This window comes from Lampetra fluviatilis, chromosome 29 (assembly GCF_964198595.1).
Source record: "Lampetra fluviatilis chromosome 29, kcLamFluv1.1, whole genome shotgun sequence".
NCBI classification, from domain to species: domain Eukaryota; kingdom Metazoa; phylum Chordata; class Hyperoartia; order Petromyzontiformes; family Petromyzontidae; genus Lampetra; species Lampetra fluviatilis.
Genome location: NC_136303.1, coordinates 12099973 through 12125075, shown reverse-complemented (window position 1 = coordinate 12125075; position 25103 = coordinate 12099973). Strand labels below are relative to the sequence as shown.

Below are 25103 nucleotides of genomic sequence, written 5' to 3'. Positions count from 1 at the left end.
TGATAGGGGGAGTGGTGGTGATCGGGGGAGTGGTGGTGATCGGGGTTGGGGTAGTGGTGGTGATAGGGGTTGGGGTAGTGGTGGTGATAGGGGTAGTGGTGGTGATAGGGGTTGGGGGAGTGGTGGTGATAAGGGTTGGGGTGGCGATAGGGGTTGGGCTGGACCTGCTCATAGCTGGGGAGCGAGGCAAGGAGTAGCAGGAAGGCGAGGGAAGAAGAGATGGGGGGGGGGTTAAGCGAGGAACGGAAGCAGGAGGCGATAGTGAAGATGGTTGCTGTCTCTGTGTGTGCTGCAGGGGGAGTTTTTTTCAGTGAAGCGATCAAGTGGCCCAGGTCGCTTCTGAAAAAAACAGCGCGATAGCTCAGTGGGCCTCGCCTGGTTAAAATGAAAATAGTAAAAAAAAAGTTATGCGTCACTGCACATTAATTTTGAACGCGTCTTTCGTCCGTCAGAATATTTAACCCTTTAGCAGGTAAAGTAAAAAGCAACGAGCCTACCTTTACCCTACCCTTTACCATTACCCCTTGGCATGTCGACACCTTTACCCTTTACCTTTTTACCCGGTAAAAAGGGTAAATTACCTTACCTTGCCCGAGGCCTAGCAGCCTCCACTCGAGGGCGCTGTCCTTAGCCCCCCCCCCCCCCCCCATGAGAACCGTCCGGCGCTGGCCACGTGTCTTAGAAACGATGGAGAGGACCAAGACTTACCCCCCTCCCCGCAACCAAAACACGACCCGCCAATCGACCAAACTCCCCTTGAACCCATTTATTTACACTGCCGTGTGGATTATAGGCGGGGGAGATGTAATGAACTCGCCCCTATTGTTTCACTTGGCGTGCCGGGAGATCGCGAACCGATGGCTTCTGCATTGCGAGTCCATCTCGTGGCGTGCTACGGCACCAGGGCAGCAGCATTCCACGTGGCCGATCCGCTCCTCCGTTCCGCGTCCGTCCACGCCGAGCGCGCTCGCCGACGGCGCCCAATCTCCGCGTGCTGCCACAGCCTCTACCGACGAAGGTTGCCAACTCCAGAGATACAAATAAACCGGGATATATCACGGGAATAACATTTCACGATAGGAAACTACACGTAAATACATTGTCTAGAGCCGTGTACAATTATTATTAAATGCACGTTTAAAACCCAGACTATTCCATTTCACAGGACAGCTACAGCGCTCAACTCGAGGACAATCCTGCAAAAAAGAGACGGGTGGAAACCCAACCTCTGCAGCTTACTCCTCGAGCTGTCTATTATTTGTAGATGTTACTGCATGTTGAACTTCTTTTCCATCGTACGTAGCCAAACGTGCTAATTGGAGGGGCGGGGAAGGACAACAAGAAAAAACACAAAAGAAATGCGTTTTCAATCTCGATGGTTTAAAAGTGCATATAGTGCCAGTGGCTTCTTAATATGGGAAGCGCGTACCAGCCTCAGAAGCACATGTGAAAGTGTGCGATGCGGTGATCGTCTTTGTTCGATGGTTCGCCAAAAGCCGCTGTGAGGATGACCAGAATTTGTGAGGATGGTTTATGCACCTTGACGAGATCAGCAACGTATTGTGGTTCATGTGTGACAAGCATTGTGTGTGTAATGAGTGCGCCCTTGCAACGTATTCGTTCGGCAATCGGAATCCAATGCACGGACACCACACGAGATTTTGCCAGATATATGGTTTTATTTTAACAAAAATATTTTACAACAGTTATTATTTGAGCTATTTTTTCATCACCAATACAGTTTTTTTGTTTTGTTAAGACAAAGTGGATAAAAGAGTAAATTGCACAGGGCAGGGCTGGCCAGTGGTTAGGCACTGTAATCAAGCTTCTACTCTTACTGGCCACGAACACGGGCCCCACACGTGCCCGAGATGGCTTTCCACGCGAGCAGTGGTTCACGCGGCTCCCTGCGATCTAGGTCCCACCTGGATTCATGAATATTCTGCCGTCTTTGCCAGACACAACCTGCCCCCCCCACCACCACAAGCAAATGAAACAATTCGCGCAGATTTGTTCCAGGTTAAACCGTAAGACATGTCAGCACAATCCGAACACGACGACGTGTTAATACACGGCAGCTGCTGCGAGCAGCGACGGCGCGGCCCTTTGTCGGTCCACTGCTGGACGAGGGCCTCCGCCGTGCCGTGCGGCTCGTGGGGGGGGGGGGGTTATTTGACCATAGTTCACCAACCACGCCGGCCAGCGTGGTTGCACTGGTTGGTGTAAGAGGGGAGCAGAGGCGCTGCGCGAGCCTCAAACACGGCACGATTTAAATTTTTGCTGCAGCGGCTCCCTCTGCTGAAAATATAGCATTGTAAAAAAAGAATGTTAATCATTTCAAAGTCAGTCTTAATTTTTTTTACAGAATACTACGTACATTCGCACATTTCAAAAGTTTACTTTTCCCCCGATCAAACGGCAGTCGTACAACTTAACGAGTAATCAATAATTCATTATACTTATCACCAAGAACTACCTTTTGTTCCTCAATGGAAACATTTAGAATGGAGGGTGTTTTGTTGTAATTAGCCACGAAACAAGCTACGAGTGTGTAAGGCTCACAAGCAAATGCGCATCCCCCAATCCACTCCGAAGCAGTGAGAAGAGCAACCGAAATCACCGGTCCGATGTTTCTATGGCCGAGGAATGCGTGAAGACGATGCACGTGGTGGGGCGGCCCGGACACCGATGGAAATGCCGCGGCATTGAACCATGCGGCTCGAGGGGAAAGACAGCCCCCCCCGCCCGAGGCTCGTTGTTGTGTACAAGGCACTTGGCTAGGAATAACAAAAAAATATCAAATTACGCAAAACTTTTTGGCCGATTTCATTACCGGGGACTTGTTTAAAACTCAATTTCGGACTTTTAACAATCCTTCACAGTATGAATTTGGCATCAGCTAAGTCAAGGGGTCTATTGTTTTCGCGGTCAGGTTAACATTCACCGCCAGTGGGACCCACCCAGAACAAAACCGCGATCCGCCACGCTTCCAATCGGTTCCACTTTCTCCCGCTGCAGTTCAGCAGAGGTCCTCTAGGCAAAGGGCATGGGACCACGTCACGAGTGGTTATCTCCACGTAACACATCCAACCACAACACATCCATGATCGCAATTGTATGAGTTTGTCAAATGTAAAATCCACCAATAACCTGGATGCAAGTCCCTTTTACACAAACCGACATCTGTTTCTCGTGATATTAAAAAGCGGACTTATCCATGACTGAACTAGACTTAATCCTTGCCAAACATTTTTTTTGTACAGAAAAGACAGACAAGCCATTTAAAAAATAAAAACAAGAGGTTAAATGTTGTGAGTGCAACTGTAAAATCATATGGATTTTTTGGGATTAATTTTGTATGTAAAGTGGACAAAAAGTCCTCTCCAGTGACACGGGGACAATTATCGCGATGCAAAGTTTACAAATAAATTGTACAAAAAGGTTAATGCGGATTTCCTGACGCATACAGTACTTGCATTAGTACCATTCACAGTGTAGTACTAAACATTACCACTTTATATACATTTTTCTCACACTGTCTGGCAATATAAACTTCAAAAAGAACACCTCTGTAAACTCTATTGTCAAGGCTCAATCTCTTACAATAAATCTGTGCTTTGAGTGGTGCACATCATATCATAACAAAAACACAAACCACATCCTGGAATACAATGTGCGACGGAAAGGAAAAAGCAGTCGAGATCTTGCGGATTCATCTCCGTGCTGCACAATTACTGAAAGCAGCAACGCCTTTAAATAATGTCATGCTCATACGTAGAAATAAACCCACCTTGGATTTATTTTTTGGCGAGTCCAGGCGACAACTCGGAATGAGCTACACATTCTCATCCTAAATCAAATACATCAATCCGGTCACCTGACGCAAGTCTTACGGAATGACAAATGAAACATCCATTATTTAAATACTGTACTGCTCGTATCAATCACAATTGTCTTTTTTATATCATGGAATATTTTAAGCAAAACACCCTGAGAGAGAAATTCAAGAACACGAGGGGGGGGGGGGGTAGAACAGGACAGTGGCCGATTGAGGAACATCCCAAGATTGGGAGAATGGGGAAGGTAATCGTGATTATGGCAGAATGTAAAAGAATCACCAGGTCTGGACATGTCCAGACCGTACCCCACACGTGCTGTCAATGGTGTACAATCTGGCAATACACGATCAGCAGCCTGGTTAGCACGTTTTGATTACGCCACCGTCATGCAGACACACCGGTATCAAATCTCAAATAAAGATATGTTTCTGGCCATCACGAAAGGGCTGTGTGGGCAAGAGAAAGGACATATGGATAAATGCGCCCTCTGGCCTTGGTTAGACATAGGCAGCCGAAGTAGAGGAGTGGATTGAGACCCAAGTGTTGGGCCTCTGATCAATACGGAGGGCACAATGCAGATGGGCCCTCATTGACATCCCAGCGCTGCAGAAAGAAAACAACGTTTGGGCCTTGCCACATTCCCCCCATGGCAACATCTTGTCGAGTAACTTAACGAAATACAGGTACCCTGCACGTACATCTCCACTATGAAATCTGAGTAGTTAAGAAAGATCCGAGAAGCTGGAACTTCATTTTGTGCGAACTCTTCACATGGAGGGGAAATGGCCAAGGGTTCATCTTCTGCCCTTCTGAAAAACCTGCTTTAGAAGGTAGTCAGTGCAATATGTACATCGGTTGTACAGATTTAAAATCTGGAATTAAGTGTAAGGATTAATTATCGGGTTGATTTAGAAATGTAAGAGAATTGTAGAGATTTTCTGCTGGTACTTCTACAGGCCAAGATAATGCAGGCTACCACACACACAAATGAGCATGTTGCATGGACTTAAGAACGATAATGAGCAGAAGTGACAGTTAAAAGATAGTTTCCCAATTGTTTGTTTAAAAAGTTATTTCCATTATAAAATTACAATAATATTTTTCCTTTCCCCCCCACAAATCCAGGTGATAATTGGCCCTGAGCTGATAATCCTGTTGAAAGTGAGTTAATTAGCTGGGAATATTTGTGAATTAACCAGACTTATTCGTTAAGCAAATAACTATGTACCCCAATATACCCCCGATTCAAGCCTAAAAAAATATGGAAAACCTTATTCAACAGAAAACATTCAACGATGCTCTGTATAGCATAAAACAATTTGTCAACAGGTCCAACATTTACAATTATTCCAACATATAATTTACAAGTATATTTTAAATAATCAAACAAGCTGTGTAAATTAATAATAAAAAATACCATCCCTAAATCACGAGGATAGTACTAAACATAAATATACAAACTTTTAAGCCATTACGTGAAACAGGACTTAACGTAATTCTAAAGTAATTTTTACAAGATACACTTCCAAAGCGTGGCAGAGAGAACCCGCGTGCCAAGGAGGAGGGGGCCAGGAATCACGCAGCCGGCACAGGCAAACGTCTATGGCGAGTACTTCCGCCGTTCGGCAGCGAGGGCCACCCCCCAATGCATTTGGATTTTGCAACAGAAAGGCAACTTCGACAGACGCGTCGAACTATCGATATCACCTGGTCACACGCGCCGGCCACGTGACCATCACAACGAGGGGATATGTCTGCGCCGATGCACAAGATGGAGTGAACATTTGTTTTATTAACTTGGTTTCGGACGTCGCTGCTTCCATCGTCCTTAGAAACTGTGTTTTTTTTTTGCAATATAAAAAAGGCATTAACATCATCGGAAGGTGACGCCAGACCAAACATCGATGTATAGCAGTCGTGAAAAAAACACTTAAAAGCTGACGAGAGCACGAGTGTTGTCGGAAATTAACACTTCCCTGCGAACGTGATTAAGATTACACCAGTCATCTCTGACATCGGTTGAGATAGGAAATAAGATTTGTTCCCTTATATATTCACATTAAGGAGTGGTGATGCAGACTAAAGCACGGTTAACCAAGAGGAAGGCAAATGTTAGGGCATAAGGAATAAGTAAACTCGTGCAAGCGAGAATGAACAACTGAAATCACCGATTTCATTATCCTGCCAGTTTGCAGCCCAGCAGACAAAAGTCCTGCCACTGTTTAATGCACTTAAATGCGTGGAAAGCTAAAAACCTTTTAAAAAGACCAGTTAATGCAAATATTTTACGTCATAAAAACCTGATTTGGTTTTCAAAGTGTATTTTTTTTAAAACTGACTTTCGTGTACTTTCTACCATCGTCTACATTGTGCCATAGAAACACGATTCAGAGCAGAACTCCATTCAGAGAGAATCCCCCTCCTGCCGTCACCGTGCCACCTGTCCCCGTCGCCCACACAGCCCCCGCGTACGCGAGCCCCGACAGCAGCAGGCTCCGCTTGCTCGCACGCCGGCTCCGCTCTATCCACCCAAGAAAACCGCCTGCGGGAACCAGCTGGTAGTCTCCACACCACGCACCTCAACACAAAGCGGACACCACTAAACAGTTATTGTGCAATAAAGTGACTAGTCCCGGTACAAACACGCGGGCACTCCTACAACCCACGTTGCACTGATTGGCATTCCGTGTGTCTGCCCGAGGTTAACAGCCCCAAAAGAACTCGAGAGGAGCTGGTTCATCGTTCTCAACAATCGAGACACCATCGTGGCCACAGCTGTTGATGCCCACCCACGCCTCGCTTCCAACGTGTTCTCTGCTCTCAAGAAGGGGATGGTGGCTAAACAACAGAATCGCACTGCTACCAGCAGGTTGCCAACACTCTGGTTTTGAATTTCGGGGCGTTTTGTTATTTTTAAAGCAAACCTGCTTGTATTATAAACTATTTTTTTTATTGTTATTTTACCAGGCAAGGCCCACTGAGCTATATAGCTCTTTTTCAGAAGCGACCTGGCCACAAAAGATAGCTCAACGAAGTGGCTTATCAAGTGAAAATGTATAGCAGGCCAATCTAAATTCACATTAGGTTAGTTACAAAAGGTTGCATGAATTAACTCTTACTCTCCCCACAAAGTTACAAGGACATGGTTGTACCAAGGGCCCCCCAGCCCCCCACCCCACCCATATCTTTGCGGAAATCAAAGTGCTGGGGTGCTGTGGCCAGCGGTGAGACCCTGGTGATAAGGCTTAGCAGACGGAGCAATTTTGCAGATGCAGTCTCCGTTAGTGCAAGCTGCCCAGAACCTGGCGGTCAGCGAAGCCTCGTACATACAACCAATAACTTTGAATGCAAAAGTTATCCAAATAAACATTTTGGGTATAAAAAAAAGCTTTACAAAAGCTTGGGTGGTGCAGCCTTGCAGCGTCCCACTCACGCCACTGCTGGTGGCAAAAAGGCCTCCATTAGAGGGAGCTCCCCTCTCGAGGGTATTTGGCCTAATCTTCCACGACAGCGAGAGATCTTGAAAGGAGGTGAGAGCACCCATACTTTACCCCACGGGCACACGCCCTGCTGACGGACTTACGGTGCTGCGCATATCTATTATACTGTTGGGTGGCTGGTGGCAGGCGAGTTGGGGATTTAAGAAACTCTCAACCCCCCCCCCCCCAGGCCGTTGTCCAACCCCAGCAATGGGCCGGTATTTCAAAATGGAACATTTGTGGGGGGCAGGGGGGAGTCTACCGCCGTTTGCGGGTAGCAATAAAAAGACGACGGAAGCGACTCTGTACTCAGGAAGGAAAAAGCGATCGCGCACGAGGGAGGAGGCGTCAGACTCGGCAGTGGGGAGCCTACAAAGGCACTCAAGGGGAGGCACCGCAGTTGCAAGAAACCGTTGCGAGGAAACCTTGGTTCAGACAAAAACGGGTCTTGTCTTATAAATAAAACGCAATGCAGGACCCGAGGAAGTCGCGTCACATGGAGAAGCGCGTGCGATCAACGCGCCGCTTGCTTGCATGACCCATTGCAAAAGTCAAGATGTGGCTCTCGGTCCCACCGAAGGTCAATTTAAGTAACAAAGTTGCATGACATTATGCTGTCAACGAAGTTTAAGAAAGCATACCTGGCAAATACTTTGCAGTTGAATTTAATCCAAAGCATTTCATTTGATTAGACGAAGCTTTACTGAATTATGGATATCTTTGAAATTGAAATACGGAGCAGCAAGTCGATTTTTTTTTGCAGATGGGCCCCCTTTTTGCATACTTGTTGATACACAAGGACATGGGTGCATGGAGGCAGGAAAGGGGCCACTGCGCTATGTCTTCACCACCGCTACAGATAAATGTGCACGGGGGGGGGGGGGGGCGAACCTTGCGCTGTGCCCACATGAACCGCCCCACCCACCACGGACGCTGCTCGATTGATCGGCATGGGCCCCCTGACCCCCCCAATGCTACTGTCCTCCCATGTGTCCGGTGGTATGTAACTACCACCTCGGGGAGTTTGAGCTCAATCTTACAACGCAGGCGAGGCTCACAGTGGCACAGCTGGCGCATCTCCTTGCCGTCTCGGTGCTCGGGGCAGGACCTTTTTATTTGGCCCTCTATGCCAAAACTAAACGCCGCTCTCACTCGACACCGTTCCGATGACACACAGCGCAGCCACGAGCCGGCTCTTCCTCCCGTCGGCCGCGGGGTGAAGGGGGAAAAGTCACGTGACCGTCAAAGCACTGCAAATGGGCCAAGTCGTGCCATTACAGCCAAGGCAATAGTAGCCGTTCCTTCGGCAAATTGCATGCCACTTTGCGATGCACCTTTCTGCTCACTTAGCATCGCTTATAGGGGGACTACAGCCGGACAGGGGCAGCCACAAACTCCCGCAGGATGCTGCGCGCGAGCTGCAAATTGTTCTGGGCAATCACAAGGGCACGGTGCACATCTTCAAAGGAGTACCCCTCCCTCATCAAAAGGGATATTAAAGTTTCACGTTCTTCCTCCGCCGACTCTTGCTGCTGCGACGAGTCGAGCCAGCCGTGCTGACTGGTGGGCCGAGCGTCTTGCGTTGGGGACTCGTACAGGATCTGGGACATGCTGCGCTCCGCGCTGGCCCTCCGCGGAAGAGGCTTGGGTGGGCGGGCCGGAGCCTGGGCCAAATCTACACACGCAAACAGCGATGTGCTCGTCAGCGGCACGCACGCCATTCCATACGTCAACAGCCTCGTCCAGGCGATTCTACGTACAAGAGCAGCAGCGATGGGACAATGTTCCATTACTGGCTCGCTGTGGACCGAGGCACATGCAAATAGGCGAAAAGGTCGGATGTGTGAACATCAATTCGAAAATATTAAGTTATACGACACACAAATAGGTTGCTGGACAAATATGAAATCAGACCTGGGATCGATTGTAATTGTACAATTTGTAACGCACTACAATTCACAAAGTTATTTTAATTGCAATCTCAGCTAACAATGCTGTTGTAATTATAACAGATCCCAGGTCTGGATTAAATACCTGATGCTTCTCTTCCAGAAACCATATCGTAGTCCGAGTGACATCGCTCAACATTTCTGTGGCCTCTGGTGCCTGAAATAAATTCAGTCGCAGGAACATCAAAATAGATGGAGGGTGATTATTGCACTGGTACGGAAACAGACAAGGACATGTGTCGAATACAACTGTAAGTCAAGTTATCAAAATAATCAACAGCTAAGCATTGAAGTGCGAGAATAACTGAGGACATTGAAGAAATTGTATTCTAGATGTTTGCTGCATTAACATAGGATGAGTTAGAACCACATTAGTTTCTCTGTATCCACTTGTCTAAATAAGACAAAGATCCCCCTGGCCTTGAACAGACTGTTGGGGAAAGTGCTGTCAGTGAGCACCTATTAAGGCCGGCATGGCACACGAGGGAGTGGGTGGCCAGCACCACGCCTGACTGCCTTTGTCTCCCCTGTGGCAATGTTTGCACACAGCATCAGCTACTCATTTGAGGCTGAGTCAACGTAGGGGAGACCCAGGATCAGTTCAGATAATCACCATCACTGATGCTGGCCGTGACCGGACTTGAACTCGGGTAACAGAGTTCGTAGAGCGGTGCACCAACTGTTTCACTACCGCTCCCCACGTCCATACATGTGCACAAAAACGTGCTCGCAAACGTCTGTGCATCCGTCCGCCCGTACCGGCATCCGAAGACGCCTTCTCCAGGGTGCGGTGACCACGCGAAGCCTCGTGGGCGTTGCGGCGCATCGGCACAACGGGCACCGGGTGCGGCAGCACATCGTACTCGTCGTCTGCGGCACGGAAACGCATCGACTGCGCTCAGTGGTGGGGGAAGCTGTGTATTTATGTATTTATTGCTACGCACAGCACGGTTTTGTGTTGCCCGCGGCTTCTGTAAGGTGGCTTCTATATAGGAAAATGTTAGTGCTAGTGGGTTTGCTGCACGTGGCCTGTAACCTGGCTGGCCAAAGACACATTCGCAAACTCCCTACCCGTGGGCGTTGAGGTCTCCATCTCATGGCTTGCCAGGATACTGCATTTCAGAAAGTGGATCAATTTCCATCTGTTTTATATCTAGACGAGGATTGCGTGCTACCCCGCGCCACCCCGCCCCGCATGCGTGGATCCTCAGGGTACTCTGGTTTATTCCCACAAGTAGAATAAACTCATTCATAGCGATTGCAAAATATCTCAAAATAGAACCGCAGAGCTTGGGCAATTGTTGACGGCGATTCTGGCTACCTCTCCACTTCTCTGAGAGCAAACGAACCTGTGTGTGCATTACATTTCACATAACGATTAACATACAACACACAAACAACATTTCAGTGTTCACCAGCACTATGCCTAGTTCAAAATACCTTCCTGCATACACACATTGTGGCAGTGGGTCAAATAATTGCAACAACCCACCCGATCCCTGGTTTGTGGAGAGCCGGGAGTCGAGCTCCAGCTGAGGGGAATCCACGGGAGCCTTGATTGGCACAGAATGGGTTGGGAAATCGTACTCATCTTCTGCAAAACGCACACACACGCACACACAGACATGAGCACGCACACAGACAACACTTAGCAAAGCACGGGTGGAGTAATGCAGCAGCGGTCAGGGCACTGCGCTACCATCGTGGCAATCCACGTTTGATTCCCAGTCATGGCCGAATACAAACTCTATTGCCCCTTTAAGGAGCTTGAACACGGAGAAAATTACATCACTGACATAGCTAAAGAGAAACACTTTCTACTAAAAATATTGTAAAGTTGGAGAACTGGTAACAAATTACCAAAGTAGTGAATTGAAAGAAACGCTCGAGGTAAAATCAAGATTGCTCGTCTCACCTTCAATGTTGAGCTCCGGTTGCATGTTTAAGGCCATTAGCTCTGCTTGTATGTTGTATGCAGTATCGTACGTCTGATTTTCCAAGTCCGTGTCCAGGCTGGAACATAAACGTAAGTTGTATGAAGACGTGAACCTAGTATGGAGTTGTCCTGCTGTTTCACTGCCACACCGTGTAAAGAGAGGCCAAGCCTTCAGGCATAAAACCGCGAAAGTAGAATGCAAACAGCGCATCTTTTCCGCGTGCAAATCTACGCCCCTTTCCCACTGCACAACCAAGCCGGGTCCAAGCCGTGCCGAGGCATTCTGGCACGGTTCAGGGAGGTGCCACGCTGTTTTTCCCACTGTAGAACCGAAACACATTTAAATTCCGTGCAATGCAGGTCAGTCACTCGGTAACAACTCTAAACACGGCGTCACACCACGTCATCTACACGTGTCTTTCGCTCGTTCATTGGCGTGTGATGGGAAAAGCGCTCAAGGTCGTGCGCAAACACGTCGAACAATCAGCAGATATGAACATCTGACGAGAAATCTTTAGCTCAAGTGTCCACTTCTCAACAGATGGATACATTGTAAAAATAATGTTCTCATTTTATACATCATGTAGGCATGTATGCAGACTCTTTCGCACCATACGTAGGCAACTGTGCTAAAATAGGTGCGGGAAAAATCATGGCAATAAATACACTTATAAGACGTTTCGATTGCAACACAAGCAATCATCATCAGGTATAATGAAATAGCGACATAAAATCTAACCAGAAAACTATAGACAGACATATTAGCAGACAGATATCACCAAGATACATAGAGAGAGAGCAACACAGGTAACAGAGAGAGGTGGTCGTCTCTGTGGGGTGGCCTTAAATAGACAAAGGAGGGCGGACGCAGAGAGAGGGAGGGGGGTTAGAGAAAAAATTAGCATATCAATGAGTGGACAACAAAACGTGGTGCTGCAAGTGCGATGACACGGCAAGCAAGCCTGAAAATCAGGAGGACACACTAAAATTAAATAACCTAGTAAAATATCGAAATGTAATGTAATACAACACAGAGGGTCGGTCAACACACAATGAACGCATAGCCTGGTTGATTACGTATTTCAAAGATTGCCAAGTTAGAATTTAAGTGTGAACATTCCAAAGAGAGGACACAGGCAGAGAGAACAAGTAGTCAGAGAGAGAGAAAAAGAAGATAAGTTTAAAACTTCCCCGTAGAAGTGGTTCAATCTTAATTTTAGAACTTTCGTGACTGCAGGAATTATTATTTGTTTCTTTCGGTTAAGTCACGTCTAAAGATAAAATAATAAATTAAATTAAATAATAGAATACGACGTTTCGATTGCAACACAAGCAATCATCATCAGGTATAATGAAATAGCGACATAAAATCTAACCAGAAAACTATAGACAGACATATTAGCAGACAGATATCACCAAGATACATAGAGAGAGCAACACAGGTAACAGAGAGAGGTGGTCGTCTCTGTGGGGTGGCCTTAAATAGACAGAGGAGGGCGGACGCAGAGAGAGGGAGGGGGGTTAGAGAAAAAATTAGCATATCAATGAGTGGACAACAAAACGTGGTGCTGCAAGTGCGATGACACGGCAAGCAAGCCTGAAAATCAGGAGAAGGACACACTAAAATTAAATAACCTAGTAAAATATCGAAATGTAATGTAATACAACACAGAGGGTCGGTCAACACGCAATTAACGCATAGCCTGGTTGATTACGTATTTCAAAGATTGCTAAGTTAGAATTTAAGTGTGAACATTCCAAAAGTTCTAAAATTAAGATTGAACCACTTCTACGGGGAAGTTTTAAACTTATCTTCTTTTTCTCTCTCTCTGACTACTTGTTCTCTCTGCCTGTGTCCTCTCTTTGGAATGTTCACACTTAAATTCTAACTTAGCAATCTTTGAAATACGTAATCAACCAGGCTATGCGTTAATTGTGTGTTGACCGACCCTCTGTGTTGTATTACATTACATTTCGATATTTTACTAGGTTATTTAATTTTAGTGTGTCCTTCTCCTGATTTTCAGGCTTGCTTGCCGTGTCATCGCACTTGCAGCACCACGTTTTGTTGTCCACTCATTGATATGCTAATTTTTTCTCTAACCCCCCTCCCTCTCTCTGCGTCCGCCCTCCTCTGTCTATTTAAGGCCACCCCACAGAGACGACCACCTCTCTCTGTTACCTGTGTTGCTCTCTCTATGTATCTTGGTGATATCTGTCTGCTAATATGTCTGTCTATAGTTTTCTGGTTAGATTTTATGTCGCTATTTCATTATACCTGATGATGATTGCTTGTGTTGCAATCGAAACGTCGTATTCTATTATTTAATTTAATTTATTATTTTATCTTTAGACGTGACTTAACCGAAAGAAACAAATAATAATTCCTGCAGTCACGAAAGTTCTAAAATTAAGATTGACACTTATAAGATCTAAAGTGAGAAGAGAATGTTTATCCGTTGTGGCGTGGGCGGTGGTCCTGATGAAGACAACCGTGTGGATATCGGGAGCAAGGAGCCACCTGTTGTTATGCTGTTGTGGACTGGCTGGAGTGTTGTTGGTCATGTATCCAGAAGCGGACATCTCTGTGTGAGCGTGCATCTGCCCATCGTCCTCGTCGTCAGAGCTGTCCAGTCTCTCCAGTGGAAAAGGTTTCTTAGCGGACGTGATGTGGCTTCAGTGGGGGGGGAGGGGGAGAGAGAGAGAGAATACACAAGCATTCACGTTTAATATTTGGCTGCGATAAATTTGACTGCTATAAATTTCCACGCGATTAGCCACTTCGTTGAGCTATCATTTGTGTGGCCAGGTCGCTTCTGAAAAAGAGTTATATTGCTCAGTGGGCCTTGCTTGGTAAAATTAAAATAGTTTTTAGTTTAGAATGTTAAGGCAGATATATATGCAGCAGCACATGTTAAAAAATAAACATGAACCCCAACCCAGATGTGTTTTCAGGCTGTACCGTGCGTTGTTCAACATGACATCTGACGTTTCACTGGAAGTTAAGCTTTTTCAGGCGAGGAACGTTGGGACGTTGAGCCAAACAACCACACACGGGGCAACCTGGAAACAATGGGAACTGTACAGCACAACCCACAAGAACCGACGCAGTGGCCATACCGACAGTGTCACTGCCTTAGAAACCAAAACATCGATTTAGCGCCACCCTATGGCATTTGCAGAAGCGCCACTTACGAACACAGGACAACCACGCGCAAGCTCGCATTTGTTTACTCCAGCTATGGAGGAGGCTCGTGAAGGATGCTACTGGGCAGTTGGAGGCAGTCGTGGAGCGCCAGGCTGCTAAAATACAGCAAGTTGGCACAGTAAGAAGGAACAGCCAGTCTACTCCGTGAACCCAGAGCACCTGGGTCCATTCTCTGATCTCTTGTCAGCGAGCCTTCGACACTTCAAGTGGCCTTAGAGTGTACCTGGTCTGGCACAAACATCATGGTGACGTCAATACCACTTAGTGGCGAATGGCGGCTATTGTTTTTTGTATGATGCAAACAACCTTCCATTAGTTCGACATACCACGGCCAGATTCACAACCGCGTTGCACCATCGAGCTAAATACCACTCGCACTGATGCTTCATTGAACATTTGATAAGCATTTCAAAAAAACTCGAAGTCTCGTCAACTTCTTGTCAAGGCCTCATTGAGTACCGAGAAACTCATGCAATCGCTTGGCAAGTTACACAGGGATAATGGAGAGTATTTTTTGGTACATCTGTTGCGCGTATAGATAAGCATCTTAAGAGCCAGCGCGGTCATTAGGAGGGCAGACAAGAGCTTGCTTCACCGCACGACGGTGCAGCGGCAAGCATTATGCGGCACTTTTTCATGAGGTCGCGTGAAATCAATAGACGGGAAGTGAAATGCTTACTTAGGAGATGAGGGAGGTCTCCAGGAATTGTGTCGCGAGTCTCCATCGGTCATTCCATTAGGCGTTCCATTCTGAAGAGCACAAACACTGTTATTATTACTATTACGAGAGGTTAATGTCGAACAAATTAAAATCACCGCCAGTCCTCATTTTACTTTGAAGCCAAGTAGCAAAATCCCGTATTTAAAAATAAGACTTGTTGTAGAGTTTAAAATATATTAATTTGCTGAAGTGACAAGACTGTCATCAACATCATTATATATCCACATCCCTCTTGGTCAAAATGCAACATTGCACACGTAAGCTCCCTCCCATGAGAGTTCATCGCTCCATCTCAACAGTGGACACATCTGGGCACCACTGTCGTTAGCTTAGACCTCCCATCACTTTTCTAGCAACAGGTCCTCCCCCCAAGCCTACTTGGCATGTTCTTAAGTCAATACAGCAGTTCTGAAGTTGACTTCACCCCCGAGTGAAGCCCAATGAGCTATACACAGCTCTTTTTCAATGGCGACGTCTCTCAACGTGCCCACACGCTCGGATTCACTTGTTCGTTCCTCTTCCGTCTCTCAGGATAATTCCCAGCTTGCACCTCTCCATGCTTTTAAGCATTTTCCAGCGCTCGGTCCATTTTCTTTGTCAATGCTCATGGTTGTGATCCAAATATCATGGCGGAATGTTTTTATTTATATAATTATTATTTTAATCAAGCAAGAGCCCGGTACAGCAGAGCACAAACGACAGTGGGGGAGAGGTAAATATGATCCGTAGACGACGAGCCTAAGGCCGGGTGTCCACAGGGCAGAAGAAAGGGACGGTGGTTGGGCTCTGCCGACTTCTCACGTAGGGGGGGGCTTGATAGCAGTAATTTTAGTTTTTCCCCCACAAACATTTTAACAGCAACTTTACCTTCGCTTTCTCGGTAGGTTTGCGGGACCCCGATCTGTCAGAGCCATGCTGGTGAGCGGTGGGCAGCCGCAGCAGCTCCAGGCCATGCCTCGCCTCATCGCTCGCCAGCACGTGCTGGTTGTTCACGGCGGCGGCGTGCTCCGACAGGCCGGGGACCGGCACCGGCCGCATCTGTCGTGAATCGCCCTGCATCATGGTCACTCCGCCACCACCTTCGGACGACAACGCGTGCCTCTGGAAGTCCCAACCGGCGTGACTGTCGACATGGCTCACGGTCGCGGCGTTCTGACCGGCCGCGTCCATCGGGCTGGCCGCGAGGGCCAGGTGCCTGTGGTTCGATTCGGAAGCGCTTGGGCCGGACGCAGCTCTGGAGAAGTCGCGGCCGGAGTCCGCTCCGAACTGCAAGGGAAGCATCCTGGAGAGGTCGCGGCCCATCCAACCGTCGGCCGGCGCTCCCGAATCGATTGCGGTGCCCGGCACGGGCAGCGGGCGGGTGGGCGGCATCATGAAGTGGTCGGCTTGGCGGGGCAGGTTGATGGGCAGCATGGGGTAGTCTCGCGGTGGGGGGCTCTCGGGGGTGACGGGCAGCGGCTTGCGCGACGACGAGCCGTGCGGTCTCTCTGGGGGTGGTGGCGGCAGGTCCCGGTGAGATCCCATCTCGCGCAGGTGAGGGGGAGGAGGCAGCGGCTTCTCGTGTTTCCTGCTCATCTGCGGCGAGAAAGAAAGGAGTCGTTAATTTTGATGTGCGGTTATAGAATCATCATTGCAGTTGATATGGCCACATTGCCTCAAATACGCACACCCCCCACCTTCTCGTCAATACCATGGAAGCTCAAGCCAGATGAGCCTAGCGCTTGGGTGGATGCCCACCATAGTGCGTGACAGAAGGGTGCAGTTGGCACTGTGGGCAGGAGGGCAGTGCAGAAAAAAACCTACTGCTGTTCTCCACTCTGCCCCACGCTTCTTTTGAGCCCTTGAATAGCGACAAAATAAAACGTGTGTGTCGCAAGGTTGTTCTCCGGGTGTTCGGAGCTCCGCTGTATGGCACTCCGGCAACAGATACCTTACCTTCGGAGAGGAGTTGGGGCTGAGGTTTGGCGACGAGGGCGACACCATCTTCTGGACCAGGTCGAGGCGGGGCGGCACTGGGGGGAGGGGGGCCGCCGCATGGTGCAACCCCATCATTGGGTCCGGGGGCAGCTTCCTGCGCTGCCCCATCTTGGGCGATGAGGGCGGAGATGACACGGGCGAGTCGGGGTGCTCCACCTGCGCACAGCCGAAGTGGGGGGGGGGGGGGGACGAACGGGTCAAGCGTAGGCACGCACGCCAAGACGTCACACGACGCGAGCGCTCACCCTCTAAAGACGACCCCTGGGGATCAGCCTTTAGAGGGCACCGTAACAAGAGAAACCTCTGAGGTTCAGTCTTTAGGGGGCACCGTACGTAATGTGATTGGCTACGTAAGGGTGCGAGAGAAGTTCAATATACATACATTCATACTGAAAAAGCCTCCAAAGCGAGCCCCCTTCTTCACCCCAAGTCTCGACATATAAGGGTCGATCGGGTGCATTCAGGTTAACGTGGCCGTACGCGCGAATAGTGAATTGGCGGCATGCAGCAGCGCCATCACCTTCTTGACAGAGGCCAAGCGATTGATGAAGACTGGCGGTTCCTCCAGCCTCTCGTCGTCATCCTCCAGTTCAAAGGTCGGGGAGAGGATGTCCATGTCTGACCGCCGGCACTCATCTCGGAAGTCAAACTGATCAACGGCCAAGCGGCGGCCGAACTCCCGCGGGTCAAAGGGGTCAACCACAATGGGCTCTGTGCCCTTGATCTCACACCGGCAGAAAGGGCAGCCCTGCCCATCCGACTCCTATGGAAAAAAGCGACATGCAAATACACATTGCTTTGGCGACAACAGAAGGGGTGGGGGGGGGCAGTTAAACCAAGCTCTCGGTTTAAATTGACGAGAACAATACCACAGAATATTATTATGACACATCCGGCCAGGTGGCTCAGCGGAAGAGAGGTGGCTTGCCATCGGAAGGTTGCGAGTTTAAATCGTTGTTGGGGGTTGACTCGGCCCCTTATTCCTCTGGGGACGATAAAAAGAGTACCACTTTGTGAAGTCAACAGTGGTTGTTCATCGCACCAGCTGTAGGAATGTGAAAAAAATTCTGCCACTGGTTCAGACCTGTAAACAGAAAGAGCACCACCTCAATGCTCATTTATGCAGGAAATCACTTTGCCTGTTATGACATCATTGTAATCAACTCCCAATCAATCTGCTGCCGGCCAATTGGATCATATCCCAAAAAAGTGGAAACCATCGGAGTGGCGCTAAAAGATACCCAGATGTGACTACAGCCAGCAAAATGGGGTCCCCGAGACCTAAATTCTGCATTGTCAAGTGTTTAACCTAAGATTATTCTATTATTCCCCTTACACAATAATACAGATGGAGACAGATGGAGAGAAACAGAGATGGAGCTTAGAGAGAGATGGAGACATGGAAGAGAAATACAAATGCAGAGGGGCACTTTAGAATGTTTGGGTTTTTTTCACATTGTCTCTTCTAAAATCTGTTTAGCTATTCAAGATCACAAAGACATCCCCTCTTAGCTTAAACTATCAACTAAACTATTAAAGTATTTTTTTTCAACAAGTAAGGCACGCTGAGCTGTATAGCTCTTTTTTCAGAGGTGACTTGGCCACAAATGAAAGCTCAACGAAGTGTTTTATCATAATGCGCAAATTTATAGCAGCCAAACATTTTAAACGCAATCAAACCCACGACCTCCTGTATACCAAAAGAAGTAGTCAACAGCTCGCTACCGTGGAGCTCCCTTTTTAGGATTGCCTGAACACACGTGGAATCCACTTTTTCCTTCTATTCAGTTTGATGCTGGATATAGAATCACCTCCACACAGCATCTCGCGAGTGGTAAAATCTGCACACGTTGCGAGGATTCTGCACAGCACGAGCATCATGGCAGTCAACCCTCTCCACTCCCAGGGTGAACCTTAACAACTCGATGTGGACGTCAAAGGGGTTTTTGTTGTTGTTGTGATGTTCCAAAACATTGTTAGGTAAACAAATAATTTTCTTACTTCAAATCAAGTAATGAACACATTTGATATTTACGTCAGTATCGTAGCGAGAGGCTATCCTCACGAAGGTGTGATGTTACACAGACCATTTACAGCAGGGGGGGGGCAATGTTGCTGCTGTTTGCGATCCCAATTCGGTAACTTGCCAGTAATATTTTCAGCACTGGGATGTTTGGCCAATACCGGTTACATTTTGTATATTTTTTTAAGCATCGGGAGAAAACCAGTGAAGCAGGAGGTAACCCATGCAGAACAAGGGGGCGTCGGGAAGGGGGGGAAGTGGGGAGAGAATATATTTCCCACACAGAAAGACGCCCGAGGTCAGGAATCGAACCCAGGAACATTTTGCTGGGGTAGCAAGGTGTAACAACGGACCTGCCACGCGGTGAGGCAGGATGTGCACATGAGGTGGCCACACGGCTCTATCTTCACATCCTTGTCATTCTCTGCACAGATTTTGCAGAGCTGAAACGTGGAGCCCATCTCACAGTACAACTCGTACTGCTCCTGCACAACCCAGACGCGCGCGTACACGCACCACGGTTAGCAAACAGTGACATCTGGAATGATATGTCGGGGCTATGCTGAAGAGTTGGCCACATTTCCGATGTGTAACGTAGTAAATCGCTTGCCATGTTTGATTGCGAGTATAACAACTGGTGCGTTAAACGCTCGTACACGTGAGAAAGTGCAATTTGTTTGGCCGTGTCGGGTGGTGGAGGGTCTTGCAACATAGATTTAGCCAGATCGTTACGTAGCTTAACCAAAACAACCATTGCGAATCTAATTATTGGCTATGAAAACCTACGAGTTAGGTTTAATTCTATGTGAGTGAGTGGTTGTGATGTGCAGTGTCAGTCTGGTCAAAGAGTCCTCATCACGGGTGCAGGATTCAATAGGTGAAGTTCACAGGCGCACGGTAACCACCGCATGTATGTACAACTACTTTCGATCATGCCTTATTACGCTTCGAGAAGCGATAGAAGTGTGATAAGGGATGTGGGAGCGGTGGTCCCTTTCCGCACCTGGGTGACTTTGATATGGTCTTGCGGTAGAGGCTCGCACAAGCCGCTCAGGTCTGGGTTTTGGTTACGGCCATCCGGAAACAAGTAACTGTAGTACAGGGACACAGAAGTAGAAGCAGCGCACACACAAGCAATGTTCAACGGCACCAGTGTGCAGCTAAATCGGCCATTGGCTTCATACCAAGCAAAGATGTACTTATAAACACCAATCTAGAAAGCCGAATAAACAACCGTAGAAATATCAACGAGTCAATTAACTTTCTCTCCTCCTTGTCGAGTGGAAAAAGTCATCAATGCACAGTAACAACTCCATTATTTACAAGCCTTCTTCCATCCTGTACATGCGTTCCACTCATCGCAACCTCACTTTCCTGCCATGCTCTTTTACAAATTTCCACGTTGCTTACCCTACCTATCATGCCAAGTAATGTCGAGTACCCGGCACATTCAACGATATAAAAAAATGACCATGTATATTACATAAATATACACGTGGCAGAGTGAAGCTTCAATTAGCCATGCACACACAAGTGTGCGTGTACGCGGGTGCAACTGCGAGCGGGCTTTGGAAATGGGTTGTCCAGTCTGTTCTCCTATAACGCCGCGTGTTGGATATAACGCGATGAATGTACTGGGAACACATTTTTTATAACGCGGATGTGAATTGGCGATAAAGCGATCGAGTAGGAATACGCAGTTGTATGGCTGCCACGGCGTAGCATCACACAAGGTTGGATGCTGCTGGATGATTCTAGATGCTACCCGCGTGCCTCAGTCTTTCTTCAGCCTGCATATTACAACGCCATTTTTCTCATAACGTGGTGTTCTTTAGGAACGGGAGATCTCGAACCCCTCTAGATGGTATTTGGCCTTTTCTTCCACACCTGGCCAACAGTTTTGCAAGAGGTCGGATTACCCACACTTGATCCAATCACACGCGATCTGATGGACTGTGGTATAACAATTTATACTGCTGGGTGGACAGAGGTGTGGGGTAACACGAAAACGTCATTATTATGAATATTTACAAAGGAAGGCCTCGCTGAGATTCAACTCTTTTTCAGGAGGGTCCTGCCAAGCAATCAGAGTAGGGGGCGATGTTGCTGCTGTGTGTGATCCCAGCTGAGCAAAGTTGCAGAACGAACCGCAACCCCTGGATAGTTAAACAAGGGTTGCAAAGGCAATATAATAAAAAGCGAAAAGTAAGGCAACACGATTTTCTCCAGATACCCAAGTGTATTGTGTCGTGGCTTTACGAACTACCTGGAGCTTTATCCACCATCACAAGTCTCAAGGTCAAAGTTGAATTTTGAATACATTTTTAATGCCCGGGTGCGGGGATACGCGCGGCACTGGTACGTGTGTTTACTTACAAGCCTTCGCGGTAACCGTCAATGAGGGCTTGGAAAAGCGGTTTGTTGTGTGGAATTGTTTGGAGAATGTTTCCATCAGCTGTCACGTAGCCGATTGCCCACTGGCCAAGCCGTGTACAGCTCAACCGGAATATGTAACTGAAAAACAAGAAAAACAAGAAAAATGAATAAACAAGGCCATTTTGTTAAGATCTCAAAAGTGGCTGCTAAAATGCAATGTAAAACTCTCTGCTTAGCCATCGTTACATATACAACGCACGCGCTTACTGAACAGTACTCGTTTTTATGTAAAAATACTATATTTATTTTACTATTTTTAGCTTACCAGGTAATGCCGACTGAGCTCTCCAGCTGCTTTCAGAAGTGATCTGGCCACAAATGCTCGCTCAACGAGGTGGCTCATCAAAAACGTGGACATTTATAGCAGCCAAATACTCTAAACGCATTCTAAATGTGGAGGGAAAAACCGGAGAACCGAGAAAAATCCATGCGACCACAGGGAGAGACACATGCAAACTCCAAATATAAAGCAGGCGTCAGGGTTGGGGTTGAACCCATGACCTCCTGTATACCAGGTAAGGTAGTTAACACCTCACCACCGTGGCGCCCAAGAGAACACACGCAGGTTAATGACATTGTCAAAACTGTTAAGAAACGCGAATGGCTTGGGCAGTACACGCCGCAAGGAGAGGCGATGGACGACGCATCGGCAGCCAAGGAATTGAATGGGCTCGGTGCCCAGGAGGAATACTGGACATCTGTGAAAAAGTGCTTCATAGCACAGAAGATTCCTCCAGTATAAATATACATTTTGATTCCGCGTGGCTGAGATGAGACCAGTTTGAGATAATTCAAACAACATTTACCCTGCATATTATAGGAAACAAGTGTGAATTTCCTCCTGATGACGACTGCTTGTGTTGCAATTGAAACGTCGCAGTTTTGTAAAAAAAAAATGTTCTGCGTGACTTTACCAAAAAACCAAAAGAATAATAATTGTGAATATCTAATATCCACTTCGTAATAGAAAATAATTGTTTCCCGAAGGAACGTAAATGATTAGAAATGGTATATATAAAAAAAAACTAGCGGGAAGTACCCGGCGAAAGATATATTTCAAAACTTCTCTTAAAAACATTACACATATACATACACAGATACCAAGCAATTGTGAAAGGCCGGTGGGCCGTTTGTCCATTTATTCACCAACAAAATTATAAGAGGCTTGCAGAAGTCCAAAAAGTTATAGAAAGTGGGAGGTAAATAGTTGATCTAAAAGGTTTGCAAAAATTGTCGACCCCACCCCCTCAGAAAATATATTTACCCCCGCGTAGGTATATATACCTACACACAACAGAGGAAGTATCTTGATACAGTAAATTTAGCTGTGACGGTCCCACCTGAAGACGGAAACTTGTGTTGCCTCCGAAGCGTCGTGATTTAAAAGATTTATTTCATTTATTATTATTTTTTATTATTTTTTACCTACGCGACTTTACCGAAAAAACCTAAGAGTATAGAGTAAGTAGTATCTATTGACTCTGTAGTTGTATATATTGACTGTACAGTAGTATCTACTGAGGCAGTAGTAGCTACTTACTGTTTAGTAGTATTTACTGACTGTAGTAACTACTGACCGTAGTAGTATCTACTGGCCCTACAGTAGTATATACCGACTGTATAGTAGTAACTACTAACTCTATAGTAGTAGCTGCCGACTCTATAGTAGTATCCACTGACTATAGTAGTAACTACCAACTCTATAACAGTATCTACTGACTCTCTAGTAGTATCTACTAACTCTAGAGTAGGAGTTAGGCCTCGACAAGGTAAGATAAGATAATTGGTTCTTTACCCTTCTATCTGGCAACAAAACTGACACCTTTTTACAAGGAGTCATGTTTGCATAGACCGCAATACCTGCAGTCATAATACAAACAAAAGAACATAACTCTGATAATGTGCACTGTCCTTAAAGTTGATTGATCCACACCCGAGACAGCTTTCCTTAGAGCCTAGTCTCATATGGGTTGGACCAAATGACGCCAAAAGGCGCACAACTCAAAGACAATGCACCATCAGAGTATGAGAGCTCGGGGCAAGCATCTACACTATGGGAACCTCATTTGCCAGTAAAAATATGATATCATATTTTTACTGGCAAATGAGATTCCCATAGTGAAGGTAAGATAATTTACCCTTTTTACCGGGTAAAAGGGTAAAGGTAAAGAGTAAAGGTGTCGACATGCCAAGGGGTAAGGTAAAGGGTAGGGTAAAGGTAGCTCGGAAGAATTACCCGGAAGGGTAAAGATAGCGCGAAGTATTACCAGGTAAATACGGTACCTTGTTTACCGCTAAAAGCTCTGTGGCGCAGTCCGTGGCCTCCATTTAATAAGTAATATTTAAAATAACTATTAAAAACACGCTTTTATTAAATGTACGAGTAATGGCAGAACTCCACGACTCTAGGAAGTGGGCCCCGAGGCTTGCCACAATGTAAGGGACCGTGGCCAATTACAGCCAACGTCAGTTGAGCGTGGACAATTAGACCCAAGCCGAAACATAACATATAAAAAAAAGTTTTAAAATATTTTATTTTATTTTTTATGATAGAATATAGTATTGTAATCAGTATGACATAAGTATACCAAGTTTGCAGTCAATACCACATTGGGAAGTGGGTTAAAATTGAGTTACAATATTTGAGGATACAACAACGACAAGCGTGTAAAATTGGAATCATTGAGAGTATTATATATGAATAAAGCGTTCTATCTAGCATTTACCTGTTATAAACCTTGTTCATGTGTAGTTCCCTAGTAATTACCCTGTAAATTGGGTAATTTGTATGGGGTCAGGGTAAAAGGTAGGGTAAAGGTAGGCTCGTTGCTTTTTTACCTTTTACCTTACCTGCTAAAGGGTAAAAGGTAGGGTAGAGTGATTGTATTGTGGTAAGGTAAAAGGTAGGGTAAAGGTAGGCTCGTTGTTTTTACTTTTTAACTTTGACCTTACCTTGCAGAGGCCTAGTAGGAGTTATTAACCGTAGTAGTATCCACCGACTGTAGTAGTAACTACCAACTCTATAGCAGTATATACTGACTCTATAGTAGTGTAATAAAGGACTCGTTCACTGGGTCTGTCTCCGTTGTCCTTTACTTGGGTTCTTTACACTTGTCCCACACGGCCCTCGCTCAGAGCCTCCCCGCTTGGCAGCTCCACAGCTGTCTTCGCTCCCGTAGCCCTTCTCGCTCCTGCAGCTCCGCTGCAGGTCCCCTGTGCAGTCCTCTGGCTGCTCTCACTGCAGCTCCACCGCTGCTCCCCGTTCCACCGTGCTCGGTCACCGCTGGCCGACGGTGCCGAGTCTTACTGGGTGTGTGACGATCTCGCCACTCTCCAACCTCCGCCCTGCGTAGCCTCATTCTGTCTCTATCTCCAACACTCTCCCGTCTCTTCCGGTATCTCTCCCTTAAGACCTCACCCCTCTCTCTCACGTGACCTAACTCCTCCCCCCCGTGACGTCATATCCGCGAGGCCGTTTACGCCCGCATTACAGTAGTATCACCTGACTCTATAGCAGTAGTTACTGACTGTAAGC

The 25103-nt window shown here is 47.0% G+C and overlaps 1 protein-coding gene across 1 annotated transcript in view; it reads right to left on the bottom strand.

Annotated features, from left to right (window-relative positions):
* Window positions 1-1669: 1669 nt before the first annotated feature.
* LOC144943015 (E3 ubiquitin-protein ligase CBL-like) overlaps window positions 1670-25103 on the bottom strand; it is an 82281-nt gene continuing 58847 nt past the window's right edge. Inside the window, exons 5-17 of the mRNA XM_078870145.1 lie at window positions 21509-21646; window positions 20136-20223; window positions 19486-19617; window positions 17630-17872; window positions 17068-17265; window positions 16000-16707; window positions 15091-15161; window positions 13725-13877; window positions 11183-11280; window positions 10760-10861; window positions 10027-10137; window positions 9353-9424; window positions 1670-8993 (exon numbers count right to left, since the gene is read on the bottom strand). Coding sequence (XP_078726271.1) covers window positions 8686-8993; window positions 9353-9424; window positions 10027-10137; window positions 10760-10861; window positions 11183-11280; window positions 13725-13877; window positions 15091-15161; window positions 16000-16707; window positions 17068-17265; window positions 17630-17872; window positions 19486-19617; window positions 20136-20223; window positions 21509-21646 — 2422 coding nt within the window. The 3' untranslated portion in view covers window positions 1670-8685. The remainder of the gene's footprint in view (window positions 8994-9352; window positions 9425-10026; window positions 10138-10759; window positions 10862-11182; window positions 11281-13724; window positions 13878-15090; window positions 15162-15999; window positions 16708-17067; window positions 17266-17629; window positions 17873-19485; window positions 19618-20135; window positions 20224-21508; window positions 21647-25103) is intronic.